Source organism: Dendropsophus ebraccatus, chromosome 7 (genome assembly GCF_027789765.1).
Source record: "Dendropsophus ebraccatus isolate aDenEbr1 chromosome 7, aDenEbr1.pat, whole genome shotgun sequence".
NCBI lineage: Eukaryota > Metazoa > Chordata > Amphibia > Anura > Hylidae > Dendropsophus > Dendropsophus ebraccatus.
The window spans coordinates 125,653,214-125,668,725 of NC_091460.1; the positions used below are offsets into that span (position 1 = coordinate 125,653,214).

A 15,512-nucleotide genomic window follows, 5' to 3' on the forward strand; every position below is an offset into this window, starting at 1 on the left:
GCTAGCACATATGGTTGTGAACTTCAGGTGGGAACTGGACTTGGAGATTTAAAAGGGCTATTCAACACTATAAAAACATGGCTGCTTTCTTACAGAGACAGCACCACTCTTGTCTACAGTTCAGGTTTGGTTTGCAATTAAGCCCCATTCACTTCAATGGAACTGAGTTGCAAAACCTGGACACAAAACTGGAGACTAGAGTGGTGCTGTCTCTGGAAAAAAGTGGCCATGTTTTTGTAGCGCTGGATAACCCCTTTGAACAATTAGCAAGTTCACACAGATTTTTTATGAAGATGTTTTTTTAAAGGCGTTGGTGCAATACATAACTGGCTGCAAAATGACAGTCTCTATCAGTGATTCTTCCTATAGGTTGTGCCCCTAACCATTCACACACAATTTAAGTGAGTCTGCACTAAAATCCATACTAGTTTGCAAAACAATACACGTGGCCAGTGATATTAAAATCTGAAGCCTTTTATGTGCAAAACCAACATGTAACACATAAACAGATTGGGGGAGATTGATCAAACATGGTGTAAAGTGAAACTGGCTCAGTTGCCCCTAGCAACCAATCAGATTCCACCTTTCACTTCTCACAGACTCTTTGGAAAATGAAAGATGGAATCTGATTGGTTGCTAGGGGCAACTGAGCCAGTTTCACTTTACACCATGTTTGATCAATCTCCCCCATTATGTTGTAGATTTGCTGAAGAACAGTGGTGAAGATTTATGATATGTCTTCCCTCAGACAGATACTCTTGGCTATAGGCTGATAAGCCCAACTATTATAGCAATGTACCATATTGTACCATACAGTTTTTTTCAATGTGAATCAAGAAGAGTCTTTAAGGCTGTAGAATAGTATTGTGTTTCTAGACATGTAACTTGTCCACCTCTGAGTCTGTATATGCCTATGGTGGACACTGGGGGCAGGGCATGGTCACATGCTCCTCCATGTCAGCCATCTTATTAACAGACTCACCACAGAGCAGGACAGCACAGCCTGCACTGCAGGAGGGGTATATGATTTTAGCTATATGAGGTACACAGGGTGCTTATATCAGAAGGTGCTGTGAATACACTTACTAAGGCCATGTTCACACAACGTATGTTTAGCATAAATCACGGCCATTGTTAAAATTTGCAACAACGGCCATGATTTATGCTAAACAAACGTATTGGAATGAATGGAATCCCGGCTGGAGCGTATACACACAGTATACGCTCCGGCCGGGATTCCTTCTGACCGCATGAAAAACAGCGGTTGCAGAGAACATGTCAGTTCACACAATGGAGCGTGTGACTTCGGCTGCATGCTCCATTGTGTGCAACGGTGAATTGGGATGCGGGCGCACAGAAATGAAGATCATCCGGCCGGTACTGCAGTACCAACCTGGATGATCTTCAGTAACACCGGCCGTTTTGTATTATATGTATACATAAACGTATATGGCTATATTCAGATGGTGTATGAGACCGGCTGTTCTGTGACCCGGCCGGGTCACGGAACTGCCGGTCTCAGAAAAGATCATCCCGGCCGGTACTGCAGTACTTGCCAGATGATCTTTAGCGCCGCTGAGTTCTGATGCGGGCGTATCCGTGCACGCCCGCATTAGAACTCCGCAATGCACACAATGAAACATGCGGCTGGAGCCGCTCGCTCCACTGTGTGCAATGAATAGCGGCCGCAGAAAACTGACATGTCAGTTTCTCGTGGTGCCGCTAGGGATCCCAGACGGAGTGAATACTATATGTGTATACACTCAGGATGGGATTCCATAGACGGCAATGTAACGTATATTTTCGTATTAATCACGCCCGTTGTTGCAATTGGCAACAACGGATGTACTTTTAAGAAAATATATGTTGTGTGAACATGGCCTTTTATGTATAATGGCCGGAGTTATATGTAATGTGTTAAGGGCTGGTGTAATATATAATGTGAACATAGCCTAATACTGTACACTGAACATTTTTTAGTAAAAAGTGGCCAAGCCTTTTAATATTTTGCAACATACGCCTTCATGAGAAGAAGAACCATATTACTGGGAAAAGCTGATTTTGCCATTACTTTTCGGCAGTATATTTCCCATGTAATAATGTGAAAAGCTCCTTCTGCTATCTATTCTGATTAGTATTAGTGCCGATGACATGTGAACTGCAGCAGATAGTTAGGTCTGTGTTACATTGATGATTCAATCAAGGAGAACTTGACTTTATTTTGGTTTACGATTCCTATATGCCCTTTCTTTCATTGTTTTTATGAGACTGCTGCAACCTCTTATAACATCTTCAAGACAGTAATGAGATTCCTACCACTAAATCCACCATCTACAGTATATGAACTTCATTTCAAAATTGATATGGTGTAGGAAATTGATACTGGATAAAGCTGGACACGATAAAAAAAAAATTGCAGTTATCTTTGAGTGGATTTATCGCATGCTTATATATCTTTGCCGCACCAAGATCTCGATATTTGTAATTCCTGGGATAAACAGCCCTTGGATCTAGTAATAACCTAAAACACACAAAAAAATGCAACAGCTCCCTGCTAATGGCAAAACACAGACCGAATACAGATATGAAAATCGCTTAAAGCCTACCTACCTAAAAGCCTACCTGTACCCTATTTGCACATACCATTATTAGGCTATGTTCACACTACGTAAAACTACAGCCGTAGTTTTGCGGAGTTGAACATAGCCTTGTGTGCAATTGGATCCCGGCCGGAGCGTACACACATCGTATGCGCTCCAGTCGGGATCCGTGCGGCGCCGGAAAAAACTGACAGGTCAGTTTTCTGTGGCCAGAATTCAGTGAAAGACCTGTCAGTTCACACAGTGAAGCGAGCGGCTCAGGCCGCTTGCTTCACTGTGGGCTATGGGAAGCTCTAATGCTGGCGCGCGCTGATGCGCCCGCATCAGAACTCTGCGTCCGGAAAGATCACCCGGCCGGTACTTAAGTACCGGCTGAGATGATCTGGCCAGAGACCGGCCGTTCCATGACCCGGCCGGGGTCACGGAACGGCCAGTCTCATACGTAGTGTGAACATAGCCTTACATTGTTATTGATTTTGTATTTATTACAAGTGATTCTTAAAGAGCAACTATTATATAATAAAATAAATAAATGTGATCAATCCTCAAAGGTACTTTACCAAATGGATATATTGTTTTATTAACATTAGATAATCAATCAAATAGATGCAGTAAAAGCCTAAAATTAGTATAATAACCACTGGGCCCAGATGGTATATCTAGTGGCTACAGGATAAAATACATATGTAAACTATGGATATAAACTATAAATGTAACATGTAAGTGATATATCATTTGCATATGCGTTTCTCTTAATGGTAAGTAATTTGTCCCAGATAGGAGACTATAAGGTGTCTTTTCACTTACATTAAAACACACAATGTAGTAGCAAAGGAAAAGTTGGTGCGTTACACCCCTCACCGGACCATAGTCACTACAGTAGAGAGGATAGTCTGTGACTAATATTTCTGTGTATGCTTTGTGTGTACCACTGCATCCCTTCTCCATTAGGGCAGATTTACCATATGCAGTAGAAGTCTACACATGTAAAGGTTATAGAGTTTAACAAGAGGGGGGAGGTCTAAGATGCCTGGAAGGTTTTAATAGGGGATGATTTATTCCTGTAGTTCATTAACACATGACTGGCCTCCTGTCTACCTATTAGAAAATGTAATTTAGTGGTGATCACATGACCTAGTTGCAGTAATGAAATGTGTGGATGCAGCTGAGCTGGAATGAAACGTACGACACTGCAGGAATTCCAGGCAAAAAAAGAGGGGAAGATAACATGGCAGGACTGTGTAACAGTAGATGATTGTGCATCAGGAAACATGGGGTTAAGGGTATGGCCTTTCAAGGTAATTTCAAGAAAATGTATTATAATTTTTAGATGAAGAAGAACATAACCCTGTAGATGAGGGTGATTGGCTGAGTACAGAACGTGATAAAAGTTTCAAATACCCTCGTGAAAATACATATGTGCCAATGCCTGTTCATTCCATTATCGAAGACCCATCAAACCAAGAAGACCATGAATCTTTGACTCCTGGTCTGCATTCAGAACATGATGCATCAATGCACCAAGGCTGCTTTCAAGGTAATGTCTCTTAACTTATAGGAAATGTTACTATTTTTGTTGGCTAAAGGAACACTCAGGTGCACTGATTTATAGAGCAACAAAAAAAACAACAACCCTAATGTGGTGCACTGCCCCCACAATGAAATGAAAATGAAATGAAAACAAATATACCACCAGGTTAGGGATAGTCCGAACCTGCGGAGGTTTGGGTTCGTACGATGATTCCCGCTGTCTTCCACCTCCGTGGAGAGGGTGGATGCAGCTGGAGGACCGCCTGGAAAACTGGGATACAGCCTATGGCTATGGCTGTATCCCAGTTTTCCATGCAGTCCTCCGGCTGTTTCCACCCTCTCCACGGAGCGGGCAGACAGCGGGAATCATTGCCGAGAGTTCAGGTTCGTACGAACCCGAACCTCGGTAGGTTCGGACCATGCCTATACCAGGTACATCGTTTTGGGTTTTTTACAATAACAGACTTGTGCCGGCACGGGGATGCCGGTAGTGTGGGCTTTTTTTTTTTTAAACGCTGCACAGTTCCAGCACACAACGCTGTTCTATTCCTGAGCACGCACCCCGGAGCACTGGGGAAAGATCTACTGGCCCCCAGTGTGACGAAACACCCTCCCCTCCGTGACGCGGCTCCATTAGAATCAATGGAACCACGTCATGGGGGAGGGGGGATCGTACCTTCCTCCTTGGTGCCCCATGTGCATTTGGGGCAGGTTAGATTAGTCTAACAAAAAAAAAAAGGAAATGTAATTTAGATGCTATAAAAATACAAATTTCATTATATGCATTTACAACTAAGACCTATCTGCAATTATTTTATTGAAACACAGGTCCTGACATTAAGCAGCGATGTTCTATCGCTCCCATCCCTTGTTCTCTCAGTAACAGTAAATAAAAGGCATTTTTATACGTGTCAAATAACACCAAAGGTTTAACAATAGATAGCAGATACAAAGTACATTTCAACATTAAAATAAGAGGGAAAATAAGCTGTATTCTTTATTGTGACAGAGGAAGTTATCAACAAAGAGGATGTATCACAAGGAGCATGGAATGAATGCCCAGAGGAGCAAGCACTCAATGAATATGATGAAGAACCAGTTCTAATCGCTTCCACCGTGGACGATGTGTACATTATATTTGAGAACGCCATTAAAGATACACAAAGGGGACAAAAACCTTTTATTTCACACAACCTGTCGACTCCCGAGGCCTCATCAACTCCTACAATAGCGAGTGGCACATCCTATAGCGCTCAAGGTAATGCTGATATATTCTGTCAAAAAAAAACATTATGTTCTATTACCATACTCATTTGCTCGCAGTTACAGTAGAGTTCTCGGAATCAAAATCAAGGCTAAATCTGTGTTTACCACTTATTTTGATGCAGAATTTATCCCATTTAGAGCGATCCCATTGAACAGTCAAACACATAGGGTGCTTTTAATGTGGGGAGGGGGCGGTTTTAATTTACTATTTTAGTACTTTTTATTTTTGTTCTTTTTCCCTTTTGTTACTTTTTATTACAATATGGCTTTTACTTATAGCAATTTATTGACACCAAAATATAAATAACCATGCATAACTTACTAAAAGGTATTAGGTGTCAATCCTGTATGGTACATTGACATGGTCTCCATGTAATGCTGTACAGGCTTTTTAGGTTTTGTGTTTGTGGTGTCCCACTACGTGTTTTCTTGTTCTTCATACACCTAGGCAAAAGTGACTCTATCAGATGTCACAGTTGCAGTTAACTGCTGTACCCTACTCCAACCAATAGGTGTCACACTTCCCCCAGGGCTCAGCTGCAGTTCACAAGAAAGATTTAGCTAGACACACGCTCTCTCTGACCCACCACTTTTCAGGCAGGACGTAAGGAGTCTAGGTACAGACAAAGAGGAGAGAACACTTGTTTCCAGAGTTAGCCACCATCGCAGATATGCATTGCTAGACCTAACCCTGGGGTAGCCGTAGATAAGAAAGCAACCACCCTTGCCTAAGCCATGGATCATTTTCTCAGGACATTAATCCCCTAAAGCAGAAAAGTAAGACTGATCCCCAATAGAGCACAGTGCAAGATAGCCACTCTACTGAACTTCACTCGGCTGAGTACGAAGGAAACTACTAGCTAGGTACCCGCAGTGACAAAGGCCTGGGACTGGTACAACCAATCAGGATGGAAAACCGACACTAAGAGGCACAAGGCAGTCAGATTAGATAACTAGGACTTATGTGTACATAAGTTCGAGGACTTCTTAAAGTCACTACACACACTTCACCCCATCCCAGCAGAGTACTTATAAATTAGGCAGGGGGCCCTCCTATCCGGCCCCTGACACCCGTTCTTTTCCTCTCATCTACTTCTATTCTACAAGCTATTACTGTTATCAGTTTTTGCACTATTAGTACTATTTTGCACAAGCACTATTATTTTGTATTGCACTGAAGATTAATTCTAGTAAAGTTGAATACTGTTTAAAGTAAGTTGCCATATGTAAGTTGCAGGTGTTAACACTCCTGGCCCGCAAAACACCAGAGCCCACCAGCAGGTTCAATACCAGTCCCTGCAACCTGGGCCACAGCATATTTAATACAGTTTTTTTTCCTTATTAGAGATGGGAGAGCACTAAGATACTCGAATGCTAGTTACGTGCTTTAAGTATCTTTCAATACTCAATCAAGTAACCCCGTTAAAGTCGATGGGTGATAAGAACATTTTTGTAGGAGCCTCCTTTTTGGCAGAGGGGAGGGTGTCCAATCCACCTGAAAACCTCAGAAAGCGATAAAAACAACACAGAAATTGAACTGTGATGGCAGGGGAGCAAGCATGGAGGCATCTTAGACTCACAGGCCGCTGTATAAGCTGTACAGATGATACTGTACCACTGTGAGACTGAGTAGGCCATCTAATACTGGTATACTATACTGGATGTCAGCTTTTTTTCTGTGTCCTATCGCTAGTCCTAAAAGACACTTTTGGATACATGTGGATTAATTCTAGTACTCCTACTATGTTTGTTAGCTATTCACCTACCTAACTATTACAACTAAGCCCTACACCTGCTCTGTCCCTGCTCCAGCAGCTCTCCCATTTAGTTAAAAGAATGCAAGTGAATCAAGCATCAGGTGACCTGGGTCTATATACACCCAGGTCACCTGATACTACTGGCCAATCACTACTAGAACAGCAGCCAACATAGCTGCGGTATAGAAGGATGTACCAGACCCTTCCTAGCATGTTTATTAGCTAATTTAAGCCACCGAACATATACGGAGGAGACTTGCTATTTTACGAGTACCACAGGGTATCGCATCATACGAATAGTATACTCGCTCGTCCTTTACTATATAAGCTATAATGATAGATGGTGGAGTAAAGAAGGTTTAAAGGGGTTTTGCACTATAGTAAGTAATGGAACATCACAAGGGCATGGTACAAGGGTCTTATTCCACGGGCCGAGCAGGGCCCGATCAACGATGTAAACGGCCTCGATGATCCACGGCCCCGATGATCGTTAAGCGAGAGCTGCAGGGACATCATTACCGATGTCCTTGCAGCCCTTGCACCATACATTGCCTGGCAGGACTTCTCCTCCGCTCCGTCTTCCTCCCCGGGTCCTACGCACAGCAGCAGCTTCGATGCGGCCTGACTGAGCTGTCAGACCGCTCAGCCAATCACTGGCCGCGGCGGTTCTGGTCTGTGATTGGCTGAGTGGTCTGACAGCTCAGTCAGGCCGCACCGAAGTTGATGCTGCTCCGCGGGCCCCGCGGAAGAAGACGGAGCGGAGGAGAAGTCCTGCCAGGTAATGTATGGTGCTTCTCAAATCGTCGGTCAGCCGATCGTTCTCTCTATTCCACCGAGCGATAATCGGCCGAATCGAGCCGAATCAGGCCGTTTCGGCTCCCGTGAAATAGGCCCCTAACTTACTGATCATGGGAGCTCATGATCACAAGAATAAAGTAACTGCAGCTCCTTTGTCAATGTATCAGTGTAGCACCCTTCCAAGCCAGGTGCTCTTACGTAAAGTATCTGCAGTCTAAATTCTGACCACTCTTTATATTAATTAGTGTTAGGCCACATTCACACAACGTATATTTTCAGTAAACAACGGCCGTTGTTGCAGGTTTAATGACACCGGCCGATTGCTTTAATTACTATGGAATTCTGGTTGGAGTGTATACACTCGGTATACACTCTGGGATGGATTCCATGCAGCTGCACAAAAAACTGACATATCAATTTTGTGGGTCCGCAATTCATTGAACACCCGTATGTGCCCGCATTTCCAATTTCAAAGAAGAGGTGTTCATCCGGCCGGTACTGCAGTATCGGCTGGGCTGAACTACTTAGACAGCGGCCATTCTGTTACATGGCTGTGTCACAGAACGGCTGTTGTGTTACAAAGTGTAAACATGGCCTTAAAGTGTACCTGTCACCATAAAAAAACTTTTTCACAATAATAATTTTATCCGTCAGGGTTTACATGTTAGCACCCTGACCGATCTGTAGAATGCGTTGTGGCGTGGTCCCACCTGGTGTCAGTGAAAAAGACGTGCCCTATAGACTTACATCATGAGGCCGTTTTGTCACATGACACAGAGCTGGGAGAAAAAAACGCTGACTGCAGCTTCTCACCGGCTCATTCTTATAAACACTCAGACCCGGACCAACTTTTGTCAAAAGTATTTTGTGGTGACGGTGCCTCCTAAAGGCACAATTTATTGGATTTTTTACAGTAAACCCAGCTGGTATGAAAATGAACATTGCATTTCCCCAATAGCTTTATAGAAGCTTATTGCAAGAGTTCCCAGATTTTAGACTTCTAGGACCAGGGACCCAAGATTAAGTTAACTGTTTGAAACCAGGAAACCCCATTAATATTCCATTGTTACTGTATTAGTGCACAGGATATCTATGGGGTAATGTCTAAAGATGAGCAAACTTTCAAAAGTTCAGTCCGGCAGGTGCGCTGAACTTTAATGTAAAGTTCAGTTTTAACCAAACCAAACGTTAAACAAACCGCAATAAAAAAGCTTAACGATTGCCGGCTTATAGCTGTTTTACTGCACTTCCAAACGTTCACTCATCATACTCATCTGTCTGTCCTTCTTCTCAGGTACCGTCTGATCTTTTCCAGTGACAGCCCACTCAGCCAATCACTGGCGGCGGTGCTGTTCCATTCTAGTCAGCCAGCGGTTGACTGAGCAGCCAGTCACTCAGGGGAGACTGCCTGCTCAGCCAATCACAGGCTGACTGGGACAGGACAGCACCACAGCTAGTGATTGGCTTAGCAGGTTGCCACTCTACAGGCAATGGAAGACACCAGAGACCCACTTTATGTTTTTTGTTTTTTTTACATATGCATCTTTCTGAACTTATTACACAGTACTTTTATTGTATACTACACATCTCATCAGAAAAAGTATATACTGTATGTTCTAAAATATTCAGTATCAATAAAAATAAATGCTATTTTGGTAAATTGAATGTCTTGATAACATTTGGACTCTAAATTTATATAAAAATGTAATCACTTTTACTGTATTAGAAGAAAGAACAGGTGACAATGAAAATGAGCCACATGGTGAACCGGATAAATACTCGGAGGAAGGAAGTGATCATGAACACGACGAGGATACAGTGATAGTTGCTTCTACTGAAGATGATATGTACATAGTATTTGAATCCAGTGTTAAAAAAAAACAGATGGGACCAACGTCATTTCTTTCACGTAACCCCGAGCCTCTAGAGACTGCTACAAGTTCTGTAACAGAGAGTGGTGCATCATACAGTGCTCAAGGTAACAGCAACAAACTCTCTTTGTTAGACTTAGACTCTTTTTGTTAGTAAGAAAAAAAAAGTATTAAGAAGGACACTATAATGTTCTCAGTGAAAAGTATTTCAAGCTTCCATCTAATATAATTCTATGTGTCTGTTAAATTATCTGTAGGCCTTTTAACCGGTATTATTTGGAATCATTTTGTGGTTACCTATATAAATTGTATATTGGTTACGTTTATTGTGCCTTACGTATGCTTGTGGTTACGTATACAATGTCTCAAGGGCAAATACAATGTATATTATTATAATATATTTGAAATTATTCAAATAAAAATGTTAAAAATGTAAGTAACACATTGGCATAGCACCTGTAAGGTCTAATCCAAAAAGCTATTAAATGGGCACTGCCATTATAACTCTCTGAATCTAAATCAACAGTAGATGTGATATAAAGTATGTTTGCAATTTACCTTTTTTTTTTTTTGCTTTAAAACAAAGCTACACTTACTTGTATACAGGTCTAGTCTCCTTAAGGCAGCTTTTTAGTCTTGTGCTACTTGAAAAAAAGAGACTAAATGCAAAAAGTCCTGGTTATCTGTGCTCACAGAGAAGGCAGCCATGTGATGGACACATTGAGCCGTGACTTTCTGCATTTAGTCTCTTTTATTCAACCACCAGCACTAGACTAAAAAGCTGCCTCAGGAGATTGGACCTGGATACAAGTAAGTATAGCTTTGCTTTTAAGCATGATAACTAAAAAATAATAATGTAAGTTACAAACATACTTTATATCACATCTACTGTTGATTTAAAGGTTCAAAGTTATAACAAAGGGTACCCTTTAAAGCGTCCCTGTCGTTATAACTTCAAGAATCTAAATTAACAGTAGATGTGAAATAAAGTAAGTTTGCAATATACATTCATAATTTTTTTGCCGTTATCATGCTGTAAAATGAAGCTGAACTTACCAGAAATCCAGGTCCAGTCTCCAGAAGGCAGATTTTCTAACTTGTGCTGGTTGAAGAAAACAGACTAAACACAGGAATTCTGGCCAGTACAGAGTCAGGGCTCAATATATCTGTCAATCACATGACTGCCTTCTCTCTGTGAGCGCTCAGATGGCCTGGGATACACAGGACTTCCTGTTTTTTGACTGTTTCCTGTTTTTTGAAAAAAAGAGTCCGAAAACAGGAAGTGTCGTGTATTACATGATAACTAAAAAAAACCATAATGAATGAAAATTGCAAACTTGCTTTATATTACATATACAGTGGATTAAGATTTTGAAAGGTATAATGACAGGTAAACTTTAAGTAAAAAAAAAAATATACCACTTTAATGTTATACAGTAACTATCACCACTGCAATGAAAAGGGGCTTTCCACCATTTATTTTCATAGCCTATCCTAAATATAGTTACATATTTTGTAACGCTGAAAAAAATCTATCCATCCAGTGTAGTCTATTAATTATATACTATAGAACCAGAGAAGTCTAAAAAAAAACAACAACAACATGAAATAGAAGCCAATATACATAATTTTGGGCAAAAAATTCCATCCCGAATCCAAACAATAAGTCTCTGTATCAACAAGTCTTCTCCAGAATCTAGTGACTATAATAACCTGGAATATTATTACAATTTAGAATTGTTTCTTTCATGTCATGGGTCTCTAAACTGCGGCCCTCCAGCTGTTGCAAAACCACAATTCCCATCATGCCCAGACAGCTAAAGCTTTGTGTTTGGCTGTCCAGGCATGATGGGAAATGTAGTATTGCAACAGCTGGAGGGTCACAGTTTGGAGACCCATGGGCTAAGTGATACCAAGTACGCTTAGACAATCAGTTGAGTGATAGAAAGATCTGCACCATGTACCGCTACGTGCTCAGTGTTACCAGGGGAGTTCGCTTTTTGCTCTTATAAGACGGAATGTTTAAACATGTTCGGACATTTAGAGGGCTTTCCTTGGCCTGAGACTACCTTCCCTCCCTATAACTAACAAAGTAAAAAACGGACATCTACTGCTAAAAAGGACTCTGCGAATCTCTTTTAAGCAATCATATGTTCTTACGGTTCATTAACGGTTGCTTCCTTATCACCTACTCTTTCTGCTGTATGACGTCTATGCAGTGTCGGACTGGAGTGCTTGGGCCCACCAGGGGAAATCATTCTTGGGGCCCACCCTTCTGCCACCGCACTTATCTATGGTAACATTAATAAAGGTACATTAACACGACGTGATATGGGGCAGTGTAGGGCTGCAAATGATTGCTAATCAGCAGGGCAGGAATATATAGAGATGTGCAGCCGACAGCAATGATCTTAGCCGCACAAAAGATCAAATCAGCCGACTATGGGGCATTTGCTTGCATGTCAGCCAATCTCTGGCACTTTTACATGGGCCGATCATCGGCTGAATAGACTTCCTAGGAGCACTTGTTACCGATTATTGGCCGGTGTAATCGCGCTATAAGACAATTTTCTTTGCATGATAACACTGTTTGCTACCAATAACACCAGTATATAAAGAGCAAATATCCCCACACATATTACCGCTATACAGTAACTGACCAAATCCTGTATATCAAGACCGATATTACCAATAAACCAGTATACAGGAGGGAAATAGTATCACCATACATATTACCGCTATACTGTTACTGACCAAATCCTGTATACTGAGACCAATATTACCAGTACACAAGGGGGAAATATTACCGCCACACCACAACCATCACCACCATATTGTTACTGACCAAATCTGGTATACTAAGACCAATGAACACCGCACCAGATTACAAGTAACAAATAATACCCCCACATACTGACTAACACTGCCATTTACTGACTAACACCACCAAATACTGACTAACACCACCGCTGCTACTGAATAAAATCCTCTGAACAAAGATCAATATCCCCTCATACAGTCATATAGAGGTAGCCCCAGCTCTACACTATATACATTACGGTGCACATAGATTTAGTGACTCACAGGGGACGTCTTCTCTGATCGGAGTTCTTCCCTTTTCATCTACTTCTCCATCTGCCCTGGGCCCTTATGAGAACTTCTCCGAGCCACGAATCCACAGAATCTGACAGACAAACATATTAGGCTCCTCACTCTGTCACCATCCTCATCTCTCTACAAACTGCACATCTGTATTGGCCTCTTTACACCTTCTCTCAGTGGTTAGCCCTGACTATTGTGTGTGTGTGTGTGTGTGTTCATATATATATATATATATATATATATATATATATATATATATATACATATATATATATTGTGCACACACCTTGTAGATGGCCCCTTGTTCAGTCCTCCATATAGATGGCCCTGTGTCCCTGTGTGCCTCTACTATAGTAGAGATCCCCGTCTGTGTAATCCCTTTATAGTAGATGACAACCTCTGTGCATTCCCTATTATCAGGGGTAGGGAACCTTGGCTCTCCAGCTGTTGCAAAACTACAACTCCCTTCATGCCTGCAACAACTGCAACAGCTGGAGATCCAAGGTTCCCTATTCCTGCCCTATAGTATATGGCCCCCTCTGTGTAGTCCCCTTATAGATGACCCCTCTGTGTAGTCCACTAAAGTAGATGCCCCCTATAGCCTATTGTATACACACCGCACCCAGTATAGTTAACCTTATAGATGCCCCCCATTGTTGTCCCCCTCTGTGTAGTGCCCTTTATAGATGCCTCCTCAGTGTTGTCCTCCTTATAAATTGCCCCCATCCAGTGTCCCTTATAGATGGCTCCCTGTGTTATCCCCCTTATAACTGGCCCGCTTGTGTTATCCATCCCCCCATATAGATAGCCCCCTTATGTTGTCCTGCCCCTGTATATAGCCCCTTATGTTGTCCTTCTCCTGTATATAGCCCCCTTATGTTGTCCTCCCCCTGTATATAGCCCCCCTTATGTTGTCCTTCCCTGTATACAGCCCCCCTTATGTTGTTCTCCCCCTGTATACAGCCCCCTTATATTGTCCTGCCCCTGTATACAGCCCCCCTTATGTTGTCCTCCCCCTGTACACAGCCCCTTACGTTGTCCTCCCCCTGTATACAGCCCCTTATGTTGTCCTCCCCTGTATATACCTCCCTTATGTTGTCCTGCCCCTGTATATAACCCCTTATGTTGTCCCCCCCTGTATACAGACCCCTTTATGTTGTCCTCCCCCTGTATACAGCCCCTTATGTTGTCCTCCCCCTGTATACAGCCCCTTATGTTGTCCTCCCCCTGTATACAGCCCCTTATGTTGTCCTTCCCTGTATACAGCCCCCCTTATGTTGTCCTTCCCTGTATACAGCCCCCCTTATGTTGTCCTTCCCTGTATACAGCCCCCCTTATGTTTTCCTTCCCTGTATACAGCCCCCCTTATGTTGTCCTCCCCCTGTATACAGCCCCCCCTTATGTTGTCCTCCCCCTGTATACAGCCCCCCTTCTGTTGTCCTCCCCCTGTATATAGCCCCCCTTCTGTTGTCCTCCCCCTGTATACAGACCCCCTTCTGTTGTCCTCCCCCTGTATACAGCCCCCCCTAATGTTGTCCTCCCCTGTATACAGACCCCCTTCTGTTGTCCTCCCCCTGTATATAGCCCCCCTTCTGTTGTCCTCCCCCTGTATACAGACCCCCTTCTGTTGTCCTCCCCCTGTATACAGCCCCCCTAATGTTGTCCTCCCCTGTATACAGACCCCCTTCTGTTGTCCTCCCCCTGTATACAGCCCCCCTTCTGTTGTCCTCCCCCTGTATACAGCCCCCCTAATGTTGTCCTCCCCTGTATATACCCCCTTATGTTGTCCTCCCCCTGTATACAGCCCCCCTTCTGTTGTCCTCCCCCTGTATACAGCCCCCCTTCTGTTGTCCTCCCCCTGTATACAGCCCCCCTTCAGTTGTCCTCCCCCTGTATACAGCCCCCCTTATGTTGTCCTCCCCCTGTATACAGCCCCCCTTTATGTTGTCCTCCCCCTGTATACAGCCCCCCTTCTGTTGTCCTCCCCCTGTATACAGCCCCCCTTCTGTTGTCCTCCCCCTGTATACAGCCCCTTATGTTGTCCTCCCCCTGTATACAGCCCCCCTATGTTGTCCTCCCCTGTATACAGCCCCCCTTATGTTGTCCTCCCCCCTGTATACAGCCCCCCCTTATCTTGCCCCCTCTGATAAAAAATAAAAAAAAACCACAAGACAACTCACCTAACCACACGCTCCCCCGTCGGTCGCCGGTGTCCTCTTCTCTGACAGCAGCTCCGATGTGAAGTCCCGCCGGCGCCATCACTGACCTCAGTGTGCGCCGCAGTGGCTGGGACTTCCGGTATGCGCTGCATGAACCGGAAGTCCTAGCCGCCGCGGCGCACACTGAGGTCAGTGATGGCGCCGGCGGGACTTCGCAACGGAGCTTGCGTAACTCTTGTGATCGCAAGCAAATCTCTGCTTGCGGTCACAAGAGTGATTGACAGGGCGGGAAGCCGTAGGCTTCCCGCCCTGTCAATCACAACACTGCTTACATTTAACTGGAAGCGATTGTTGCGATCGCTTCCAGTTAAAAAGGGAGGCGCGGCCCCCGGCCCCCCTAGGAGCGGGGGGGCCCACTCCAGCTCGGGG

The 15,512-nt window shown here is 43.5% G+C and overlaps 1 protein-coding gene across 1 annotated transcript in view; it reads left to right on the plus strand.

Annotated features, from left to right (window-relative positions):
• The window catches only part of BANK1 (B cell scaffold protein with ankyrin repeats 1), a 195,340-nt gene that overhangs the window by 154,487 nt on the left and 25,341 nt on the right, over positions 1-15,512 (plus strand). The window contains exons 10-12 of the mRNA XM_069976799.1: positions 3,931-4,137; positions 5,140-5,388; positions 9,678-9,929. Coding sequence (XP_069832900.1) covers positions 3,931-4,137; positions 5,140-5,388; positions 9,678-9,929 — 708 coding nt within the window. The remainder of the gene's footprint in view (positions 1-3,930; positions 4,138-5,139; positions 5,389-9,677; positions 9,930-15,512) is intronic.